Genomic DNA, 12390 nt, shown 5'->3' on the forward strand with positions numbered 1-12390 from the left:
TCTCACTCACACACCCGCACCCCACACAAACGCATTCGTTTTATACTGTCAGGGCTGTTCACGTCTAAGCTGTGTGTTAAATATTAGTGCGCTCTCTGCAGTGCAGGTACACAAGCACACAAGAGCCGTAGCTTGCAGGAGGTTGTGGCAGATTCTTTGCAGAGCAGAATAAGTAGTTAACGTAAGTTAAATACAGTTCTCTGTATTTCTTTCTCTCACACTCATTCTTTCTTGTACCACTGATTCTTTCATTTGCTTCTTCAGTTTTGCAATCGAGTTATGAGGCTAATGCAGCTAACAGCTATTAATATTAGCATTGTACAAAGTATATGCCTTAAGCACTTGCTTATGTGTTGTAATAAGCAATGGTAATAAGTAATAAATAGTGTAACATTTTTCTCAATGTTTTCTTTCAGATGTGTTATTAGTAAAAGGAAAATAAATACTGAGTAGTTTTTATTGCTCAAAAAATGATTTTGAACACTATGAATTGAATGACTCATGAATTATAAATGAAACAAACTGTCATGTAAAGGTAAATTTGAAGTGCTGAAATTTAAATACTGAAATCGCTATTCATAATGCACTGAAAGAATTCAGTAAAAAGTCAGTTTTTGCAAGCATTTGCGAGTGTGTGTGTGTGTGTGTGTGTGTGTGTGTGTGTGTGTGTATGTGTATGTATATATATATATATATATATATATATATATATATATATATATATATATATATATATATATATATATATATATATATATTTGTGTTTGTGTATGTATTACACTTTGCTACACTAGCATGAGTGTCTCAGTAGGAGCATATTGCCTATTGTTTCAAGAATGTGACTTTGAAAGTAGAGATGGCACAGCTGGCTCTGGTGTGTCTTTATCACTTACTACGTTAACTGCAGTAGCTGATATTAGGTCCACAAAGAGTGAAAAAATATATTTCTCTGACAAACCCTAAAAAACAGGTTGGTGCATCAATCACTGTGGAGAGAAGATCACCTGTAAAAATGTGTCATCTGCAATCAGTGTTGTACCTGTTTTCTGTTGATTTTGCTAATTAGCTCATCAGAGATCCCCCTGGACGAAAACCTATCTTTACCTAAACAATTTCCAGTGTATACTTTTGTGTGTTGCAATATTTTTGTGCAACGCCAGCCCTACATTAATACTGAAAGTATAGAAATTTTGGTAGCACTTTACAGATTGGTAATAAGTGGGTAATGTTATGGTAGTATCGTGGTAATGAGTTGTATTTATCCATAAATTAAATGGCAATTCCATAGTTGTTATGAAATAATAAAATGGTAATTGTAGCCATAACAAGTCAGGAATAAAATGGTAAAATCATGGTAACAAGTTGTACTTACCGAAATATTACTTGTGTATTTTCCATTTCATAATGAGTAATAAGCTGGTGTTTGTAGTAATAACACATTTGTAATAAGATGGTAAAATAAAGGTAATATTAGGGTTATTAGCCCAAAAACAAAGCAGTAGTTTTGCTGAAATTATGTGGTTTTAGTGCTGTAAAATACTAATTCACTTGTTTCTACTTTGTTTCTTAGCTGTTATGTCTTTAAGTGGTCAGGGGCAGGATGATGTTACACACTGTAATTACAGTGAAACTAAAGGGTATCAGAGCTGTAAAATGCAAACTTGCTTCTTGTTTTTTCCTACTTACTACATTACTAATTGTACTGAAATCACACAGAATCAGGGCTGTTTTTACCTTGTTTTACCTTATCAAATAAATAAAACAAATAATTTCTGAGCATTTTGTCAATCTGTGCTTTATAATAGAGTAACAGTATTCTGTTAAAAGGTAAAACAAAGGGAACATGTGATGTTGCATTTTCAGTCCTGATTCTGTGTAATCTCAGTACAATTACCTCATCAATTCCTGTGTAAGTACCCTTGTAATGTAGTAGAACAACCATGAGAAATTCTAATGCAGTAATTTAGTCATTGTTTCAGTGCAGTTACCCAGACTATTTTGCAGAGCTGATGTTATTACATGATGTGAGATGCAGTACGTGGGGAAGAAAATATGGAAAATATGGTTTGGATCGCGTTACTCTGGGTCTTCACTCCAGACCTGTTAGTCCTGGTAGACCCTACCAGGAGCATAATGCTCCCGACGACTTAGCTCTGAAGATCCCTAGACCACACAAGCCCTTCCGCCACGACAAGGCCCCGATCCAGTAAGGGTCCCCTTTAGTTTCACTGTAACTACAGAGTCTAACATCATCCTGCCCTTGACCACTTAAAGACATAACAGCTAAGAAACAAAGTAGAAACAAGTGAATTAGTATTTTACAGCAATAAAACCACATAATTTCAGTAAAACTGCTGCTTTGTTCATTAACCCTATGTGTCTTTGAATATCAAATTGTAGGAATGTGCATTCCTAGTTTACACGAATGTGTGATTTTTGAGCAAATACATGTGACAATCTTGTCTTACTTCAGCACCTCACAGTAGCAAGCTGACCATGAACGCAACTAATGGAAGAAACATAGAGCAAGAGTTTCACACAGCACTACTCAACTACAGCTGATCGTAAATAAACCAAACAACAGCGATGCATTAGACTTAAACAAGCCCTTGCTGCATATGTGAATGCTCTGTACAGTTAATTAGTAATAACGTAGTGCTGATGATGCAGGAGTGAAGTTTTGTGAGAGTGCTGCTGCTGAGTCGTGCTAGTAAAAGGCGTTTTTACTGTTACAGTGTTCTTACACCTTATCTTGCTCACTGATTGCGTGGTATTGTAGGTATGGTGGTAAAAGTTGAAGGTGACACTGTAGTGAACCCAAATAAATATTTTTATTTTGGGGGAAAAAAACCATTACACATTTTAATCAACTAATAAAAAAAATATATTGTGTATGTACATGTTCACTTGTTTGTGATCTTATTTGCTCCAATAAACAGTACTGAAGTAATTTGACTGATTTGAACGACTGTGTAGTGCATCAAGCTAAATTGTTCTTAATTTACAACATACACTTATTCCTTTAAATGCACTTAGACATTTGCGTGTATGTGGCTTATCTTCTATTTGTTAAAAGGCACCAAGTCTTAGCACTGGCTGTTGGTGTGGTATTTCACTTGAGATTGTGGTGTAGTTGATGCGAGTCCTTTCATCATCTTTCCACACCATTCAAGCCTTGTCCTACATTCAGACCAACTTATTTATACAAATTATCCAACTATCATTAGAAGTGTGAAAGGAAAGTTTCAGTAGGTCTAAGATACCATAGCACTTGGCCTTTATAAGTTAGGTGGAAAATAAAGAACATTTTACAGCAAACGCAAAGACTATGTAGGCTAGGTGTCTGCAGTTGAATGTTTCTGAACCCGTAATTCACCTCCATGCACTTGTGACCAGCAAGTCACATGTTACCCCACATTCTTTAAAGGCTATTGCTGTATGTGTATGCTTGGAGTTCAGTTGTGAGCTGTTTTGACAGTGCTGTGTTTTGTCATGGACCAGGCAGCGTTCCCTGGAGTCAGCAAGTTCTGATATGGAGCAACAGCTGTGTGCACACGAGCCATACACATTCATAGAGCTCCACACAAATGTTGCGACATTACACATACTCATTCGGACATGCGGCTCCGGGCTTTCACCGTATTTCACATCAGGGTAGAATATCCTGCCTCTTCAGGCATGTTTTTACACAAGTGTGTTGATGTCTATTGTTTACAGTTCCTGGTTAGCCCTGCTGTCTACCTCTCTCCAATATGTGCAATTTCTTGCTCGCTTATTGGCCCCTGTGTGCTTATTTTTACCTTTTTATCTGTAGGAACATGCTGCTATGGTTTATAGAGTTTATTGTACTTTTGAATTCTCTGTATTCAGAACGCACATGATAATACATCTACCTTGAAAGGTGAACTTATTGCTGAACTACATATATAGTTCTGCAAGAAATTTACACAACGTTGTATGTACAATGTTGTCAATCAGCCAAGACCTGTTGTTTAATGTTTGAAGGTTGCTTGTTTAGCTTTGCACTGGAGCTAATAGAGTGGTCACAATTAGTTTTGGGGCACTCAATTTGCTTTTTTAAAAAAGTATTTAATTTGCATATATCTTGTGAAAATTGTGCTTTACGTTATTCATACGTACATAAAATAAGGTATATGATGACTTATCTGTCCAACAGAGCAATAGCAAGCATTCACCTAACCACCCTATTGTACTTCAAAACCAATGCTGGGACAGTAAACAAAATTTATAGATTTAAACTTCAGACACCAGAGATCTCCAATGTACCATCCAATACACCTGAGTCTACATTTTATTAGCTTTCAGGACAGAAACTGTCTCTTGGTAATAAAATGAGAAAGATTACAGATATGATGAATTCCAAAATCAATAGTGGAAAGTATCCTAAAGTGATGGGAAGAGGCGGGATGTTTTCAAAACCACAAAAAAGGGAAAAAAAATCCAACAAACGTTTTTGAGCATCAGAAACTCATGCACTCCATGCCTAGATGACTTCTAGCTGTCATCCAATGAAGGGATATTATCTAAAATCCTACACTAAATAAAATAATAGTGTCATACAGGAAAAGGACGCAAATTTTTGTCCCACTAATACATTTGTAATTTACTTGCCTTACTTACGTTTCCAGTTAATTATGGTATGTTTGAGTAAACCTGGATGTTATTGCTGCTTGTTATAACTTTTCTTATGGATATGAATAAATAACTAATACATTTATCTTGGAAAGTAAGAAATGAATAAGAGAGAAGTTTTATTTAGAAATTGTCCCAAGGCTGCTTTCAAGCACTCGAGCTAACAAGTTCTGCAGGCCTGTACTTCACCAGTCTGCATCGTGCCAACCACATGCATAAATCATCAAACCACGTTGACTTGTAAATGAATCTTGCTTATGTGGTTTCTTAAACTGTATGACATACTATAACATAAAAGTAGGCAAAATTGTAGACAAAAAAACAAGCATCTTGAAGCATGAATTGTGTTCTTTTGTTATTTTTTGTGTACATTTGGTGAAACCAGAAATGTTTTATATGTTTGCTATTTATTCCTTTTTCACTTGTACCCACATGCGAAGATCATGTTATTTCCACTTGGTTGGAAAAAGTGTCTCTTTTAAATACATTGAGCTTTGCATTGAGCTTCACAGTTGACCTTTCTCATTTGCTCCTAAATGCTCCCCACCAGTCTCTGAACGTTCACATTGACTCAAAAGCCCACGTTCAGGTTGCAGTAGAAATCACTCAGTGCCCAGCGCAGCAAAGCCGCTTCACACTTCATTTGAATTCAGTTTTCAGGGTGACTTTCACTCGGTGACTTAGAAAATCACTGACTGCAGGAGCTTTGGAAGGCTGCGACACGCACTATGCCCTTAAGCACAGAGAGAGGGAGAGAGAGACTTCATTTGCTCAGACCCTGCTCTTGCTTTCCAATCTGGTCTGTAAAGAACCTGATTATACATTCATATACTGCAGCCAGCCAAGGGCAAACATATGTTTTGTATAGCCTACTAATTTCCTCCTACCAGGCTTGTTTCCTCTCTGCAGTGGCTCAGTAGTGCTAACTGTAATCTGAGAATGCACGCTGACCATAGCAAAGCAAGGCAAAGCAAAGTAGAGCTGTCTACAGGTGAGAGCGCTACATGCACGTCTTGTTTACGACAGCTCAAAGAAAAGCAAACACAGGAGTTGTGAAGGAGAAGAACAAACAGCAGCACTCAGGCCTTTTGTTTTTATCTTGATTTGACAGACTCCGACTGACCTGACATAGCCCTTTTCTGCACGTTATTGTTGCATCAGGTGTTTTAGAGCAAAGAAAACACTAATGAGCTATTTAACAAGTCTTTCCTGAGCTGAAGTGGAAGTGTTGGAGCAGAGAAAACACTAAAGTGATCACAGCAGGGAACCTCTGATCTAGTACACCTAGACTGAGCACTATGGTGGAACTTTTTATCATAAGAGAAACATTGCTCAACAATTGTACTCGTTATCTGCGTTGTTGACATTTCAGTTTGAATGCTGGTTTTGTAATAGAAGTTGAAAGGAGGCAGCGTCTGACAGCACTTGCAGTATGGAAGTCAAATTAATCTGCATTTGCCTGCCTGTTACATAACGCGTACCCTGCTGTGCTATAATTTGAAATGAATGCTACAAATAGGATTTGGCAATATAATAACACACAGCATATCATATGAAGTCAAATTTTGTCAAGAATTTGTGAGTTAAAGAGTCGCCAGTGTAGAAAAATCATTGTCAACAACCCAATGCAAACTATTTTTTTTTTTATATACTAAGCTTAGAAGTTACTGTATATTTATATCCTCAGCAGCATTAAGGGTTAGACAAGCCAAGGGAAACCACCTAGATAGTGAAAAAAAGATCAAAAACAGGACCTGATTTATTTATTTTTTGGTTAACTCAACTAAAAATGCTACAGCTCTAATCTTGACCCAGGTTTTAACTCCAAAATGAAGCGGACATCCATAACTAGTTCACTGATATTCAAACTGGTGCTGCTGTTGACGGTTGTGCAGTAACCGTTACTTACATTCAGCTGGACCTACACACATGGATGGTGTAATCAAATTTATTAAACAATGGCTTCAAACTAAGCTGCTTAATCAGTGTAAACTAAGGACTTATTAAAGACAAACTTTGGTGCAAAACTAGTGCAACCCAATCCAGATGATTTCTGCAAGTTACAGTTTATACTCATGTTGCAAGCAGCTATATGACAAGTCATTCGAAAAACAGGGAGTAAGAAATAGTTGGTAACTGCAGGAAAAGTATGAGTGAAGTGTATAAGATGCTTGAAGAATGGAGTATGACATTGCTTTCGTATCCTCTTTCATTCCCACAAATGATTGAGTTATGCTGAATGCTTTGACTAGGCCTCAACTTTCGTCTCTATAGCATTGTCTCTCTCTGTCTCTTTTCCAGAGGAGTAATGATGAGAATGGGAACTGTTCTGGGGGCAGTATGGAGTTTCCCACCACTAACCTGTATGAGCTTGAGAGCAGAGTATTCACTGACCACTGGTCAATCCCTTATAAGAGAGAGGAGTCACTCGGCAAGTGCCTCATCGCCTCCACCAGCCTCGCCCGACTGGGTACGTATACATTCAGGTGTGTGTGTGAGTGTGTGAGTGAGTGAGTGCTTGTTTGCAGTTTTTCGAGTCAAAATGTTTTGAGAAACTAGGCAAAACATTAAGTCAAATAAATTTTTTAAAAATACTGTATATGAGGCAGATGAGGCATATGCATCACCTCGAGTCCTGATTTAGTATGAAAACGAGTGAGTCTGTGTGTGGAACTATGGGTGTGTCTGATTTTCTCTTTCTTTGTTTGCAGGCCTGGCTGACGCAGATGAGAACTGTAAGAGGTTCATGGACCGATGCATGCCTGAGGCCTTCAAAAAGGTGTGCACATAGGTCTAAGACCTGGTACACATGTTAGGAAATGTTTGTGGGTTTTTTTTTTTTTTTGGACAGTCTGAGAAGCTCCTCTATTCCTACCAAGAGGGTGTTCCTAACCCTAAACTGCAAACTTTGCTTCTTATTTATATTAGTGTCACTTTGCTCCAATAACCAGTTTCAGCACAACAAATAATGTGGTAATGCCACAGCAGAGCCTGCCTAAACTAGAGAACATAGACATGCCGTGTTTCTGATAACATTTGTTTTGTAACATTATTTATCATTAGATATCAAATACAAACCGGCACATACAGTAACTCAGATGAGTTTTACCTTAGAGCAAATGGTAAGCCTGTTAACTTGCACTAGTTTTGTCATTAAACTGCGAGTGCATTCTTAGTTTAATCCTAAACTTTTTCAGCTTTGGGACTGAAATAAACACACCACCACCTTTCTATATGATCAGTGTGTGTCTGATTCATGTAGTTTAGATTAAATTACTGGCATTGCTGTTTTATGGCAAGTTTGTTCTGCTGAGTTTTGCTGTGGTTACTAAAATGCTTGACAGAAGAAGTGCTTAGAAATTAGATGCAATTTTGCAGTCAGTTGTTAGCAGCCCTAGTTCAGACTTCCTTTTCTTTTGGTGGTTATTCTCACTCTTCCGTTCTTTCATCCCCTCTGTTCTGTTCTCTCCTGTAGTTGTTGACGTCAAGTGCAGTGCATAAGTGGGGGACAGAGATTCATGAGGGCATCTACAACATGCTGATGCTGCTGGTGGAGCTGGTGGCAGAGAGAGTCAAACAGGACCCTATTCCTATTGGCCTCATGGGAGTATTGACTATGGTGAGACACACGCACGCATGCGCACACACGCAGAGCAAAAGGTTCTTAGTCAATGTGGAAAAAAAGTGGGGGAAAAAGGCCAGAAAAGCTGCCCACTGAGAGAAGGGGTGTTGCAGTTTTTCAGGAATGTTTGATTACTTAAAATCACAAAGTAAAAGCATTCTTAGTGTTTAAACTACATTTTGTTACCTTTCAAGAATGTGGAAGGTTTGAATTTCTCTGGTGTGGCTCTGTTACTGCATGTATATCTTATATCTCATAGAAATGTGTGCAGAAATGTACTTGCATGAAGAGCTGTCATTTAACAGGAACTGCATCCATACTTTGCTTCTTAAGCAGTGTTAGGGGTGAAGTGATTTCTTTTTCCTGTAACAATGTGCAGTTTAAATTTGTGGAGTCACATTACAGTTACTGAATACAATCCCAATTCCAATGAAGTTGGGACGTTGTGTAAAACATGAATTAAAAAACGGAATGCGATGATTTGCAAATCCTTTTCAACCTATATTCAATTGAATACACTACAAAGACAAGATATTTACTGTTCAAATGGATAAACTTTGTTTTTTGCAAATATTCACTCATTTTGAATTTGATGCCTGCAACATGTTCCAAAGAAGTTGGGACAGGTGCATGTTTACCACTGTGTTACATCACCTTTCCTTTTAACAACACTCAATAAGCGTTTGGGAACTGAGGACACTAATTGTTGAAGCTTTGTAGGTGGAATTCTTTCCCATTCTTGCTTGATGTACAACTTCAGTTGCTCAACACTCCGGGGTCTCTGTTGTTGTATTTTGCGCTTCATAATGCGCCACACATTTTCAATGGGAGACAGGTCTGGACTTCAGGCAGGCCAGTCTAATACCCACACTCTTTTACTACAAAGCCACGCTGTTGTAACGCGTGTAGAATGTGGCTTGGCATTGTCTTGCTGAAATAAGCAAGACGTCCCTGAAAAAGACGTTGCTTGGATGGCAGCATATGTTGCTCCAAAACCTGTATGTACCTTTCAGCATTAATGGTGCCTTCACAGATGTGCAAGTTACCCATGCCATGGGCACTAACACACCCCCACATCATCAGAGATGCTTGCTTTTGAACTTTGCACTGAAAACAATCCGGACAGTCCATTTCCTCTTTGGCCCGGAGGACAAGGCGTCCATGATTTCCAAAATCAATTTGAAATGTGGACTCATCAGACCACAGGACACTTTTCCACTTTGCGTCAGTCCATCTCAGATGGGCTCGGGCCCAGAGAAGCCAGCGGCATTTCTGGGTGTTGTTGATATGTGGCTTTCGCTTTGCATGGCAGAGTTTTAACTTGCACTTGTAGATGGAGCGACGAACTGTGTTCACTGACAGTGGTTTTCTGAAGTGCTCCTGAGCCCATGTGGTAATATCCATTACAGAATGATGTCGGTTTTTAATGCAGTGGTGCCTGAGGGATCGAAGGTCACGGGCATTCAGTGTTGGTTTTCTGCCTTGCCACTTACTTGCAGAGATTTCTCCAGATTCTCTGAATCTTTTGATGATATTATGGACTGTAGATGATGAAACCCCTAAATTCCTTGCAGTTGCATGTTGAGAAACATTGTTCTCAACAATGTTGTTCACAAAGTGGTGAACCTCACCTCATCCTTGCTTCTGAATGACTGAGCCTTTCAGGGATGCTCCCTTTATACCCAATCATGACACTCACCTGTTTCCAATTAACCTGCTCACCTGTGGAATGTTCCAAACAGGTGTTTTTTGAGCATTCCTCAACTTTCCCAATCTTTTGTTGCCCCTGTCCCAACTTCTTTGGAACGTGTTGCAGGCATCAAATTCAAAATGAGTGAATATTTGCAAAAAACAATAAAGTTTATCAGTTTGAACATTAAATATCTTGTCTTTGTAGTGTATTCAGTTGAATATAGGTTGAAAAGGATTTGCAAATCATCCTATTCTGTTTTTATTTATGTTTTACACAACGTCCCAACTTCATTGGAATTGGGGTTGTACATTACTTATTCATAAGTCTCTAGGAGAGCATAATAAATGCTGTGTGATGAATTTAAATAATTTTCCTCTATATAGATTATTAGTCCGTGTCCTTGTAAATAACTTGTGTGCAGCTGTGTTACCTGCTACATCTATGTGACTTTGATTGTGAATGTGAACAGCACAGCACAGCCATGAGAACAATCTCTCAAAACATCCTATCGTGCTAACATGACACTGATGGCTGAAGGTCCCTGTTCTGAGAAATAGAGACCCAACCTGACCTCAACAAACCAGTCTTCATTTTCCCTCAGAAACAACTCCGTAAACTTTGTTATATTAAATATAACAAATGAAATTTCATTTCAAGGCAGCTGGATTTGAATTGTTTCTTGGTTTTCATCAGCATTAACTGTTCAAACGCAGGAAGAATGATGGGTATTTTAAATGATGTTTATTGTATGCTGTTTCTAGATAAATAACTGAAAAGTGTGGCTTGGGTTTTCTCTTGTACAGTTGGTTCAGATGGGTAGAAATCAAGTAATTGATTGGCTAGATTAATAAGTAACATTATATCAATAGAGTTTGAGAGAAGTGATTAGTAATTGAAATGAATTACCCTTTGAATAACTATCCCAACACTGTATTGCACATTAGCTACGTGACCTAACATTTACTAGTAATTTGTGAAAGGTGCTATTCACCTATACATTTGACTTTGTCATTACCTGTTATATATCATATAATTTTGTAAGATACTGCATTATTTATTTGTATATTAGCTTTTTTTTTTTATAACAAATTATGTCAGGTGGTTTATAGTTACTTATTTATTTGGTAATCATTTGGCAGACATTTGGTTTTGTCATTATTTAGTACCACAGTTCCTAGTTTTACATCATACTGATATAACTCTGACGATATTGCTGCTGATATTATGTCCACTCGTAGTATTGTTTGAGACGGTGCTCGGACTATAGTGACCGTGCATACACCCTCTAATGGACACCTGTACACAATGCACATACAGGTTTGTGCAATTAAACATAGAACACACAGTATTGAACTAATGAATGTGTTGAATGATCTCTCTTCTCTCTTTCTGTCAGGCGGTTAACCCTGATAATGAATATCACTTTAAGAACCGTATGAAGGCGAGCCAAAGGAACTGGGCTGAGGTGTTTGGGGAGGACAGCATGTTTGCCGTCTCTCCCAGCTCCAGCTACCAGAAGGTGATCTATGCTCTTTACACCTTTTGCATTTTGCCCAGCTGTGTGCTGCCTGTGGGTGTGTTTGCATTTTTCTCTTGATCAGATGATAAATCTGTTCTGTCAGAGTTCAGAAAAACTGGTTTTCTAGGTTCCATTGTGCATATGTGTGGTATGTATAATGGAGAGAGTATGACTGGGCAGTGAGGCCGACTGACAGGAAGCACCAGTGTCCATGTCTTCCGTCTGTGTATGTTTGCACGTGGACATAGGACACATGCTTTGCTGCTTATTTTCTGTGTCTACAGTATATCAGTTTCACTTCTTGCATTTCTGTGAGTCATTCACAGAAACAATGACTCAAAAAAGGTGTTTGGTTAAACATAAATACCAGAGTTCAGAAACCTCAGGGGAACTTTGTGCCTCTAGCATCTATCAGAATAAGGACTGGAGTTTAGGCTCTGTGCTTCTCTTTTTGAGATCATTTTGGTCTAACATAGAATGCTAAAGTTTGATAGTGTGAACAAGTACTTACGACACTAGCATAACATAATGGAAAAAACTAAAAGTATTACTATTATTCAAAAATACTCAGAAGAGTTTTCAGGTAATGCATATAACTGAGTGCATTGAATGGGTTACTACTCACTTCTAGTTTGAACAGTTTTATATTAAAACTGTTTGCTATGTTATTATTAATAATAAGTACATATATATATATATATATATATATATATATATATATATATATATATATATATATATATATACACTATTTGGACTGAAATAATACAGTGACTTGCAGTGATTTGATGTTCGCTGTACACTTATGTGGATTTTTCTTTTGTTGTGTGTGTTTGCAGGAGCCACATGGCTGGCTGGTAGACCTTGTGAATCGGGTAAGCACCTTTTTGAATCATGTTCATG

The 12390-nt window shown here is 37.9% G+C and overlaps 1 protein-coding gene across 3 annotated transcripts in view; it reads left to right on the forward strand.

Annotated features, from left to right (window-relative positions):
- usp24 (ubiquitin specific peptidase 24) overlaps positions 1 to 12390 on the forward strand; it is a 78358-nt gene that overhangs the window by 17052 nt on the left and 48916 nt on the right. For all 3 annotated transcript variants that reach the window (XM_017689042.2, XM_037538139.1, XM_017689051.2), the window contains 5 exons: positions 6955 to 7123; positions 7365 to 7432; positions 8129 to 8272; positions 11365 to 11487; positions 12327 to 12362. In XM_017689042.2, coding sequence (XP_017544531.2) covers positions 6955 to 7123; positions 7365 to 7432; positions 8129 to 8272; positions 11365 to 11487; positions 12327 to 12362 — 540 coding nt within the window. The remainder of the gene's footprint in view (positions 1 to 6954; positions 7124 to 7364; positions 7433 to 8128; positions 8273 to 11364; positions 11488 to 12326; positions 12363 to 12390) is intronic.

The sequence above is a fragment of the Pygocentrus nattereri genome, chromosome 4 (assembly GCF_015220715.1).
Source record: "Pygocentrus nattereri isolate fPygNat1 chromosome 4, fPygNat1.pri, whole genome shotgun sequence".
NCBI lineage: Eukaryota > Metazoa > Chordata > Actinopteri > Characiformes > Serrasalmidae > Pygocentrus > Pygocentrus nattereri.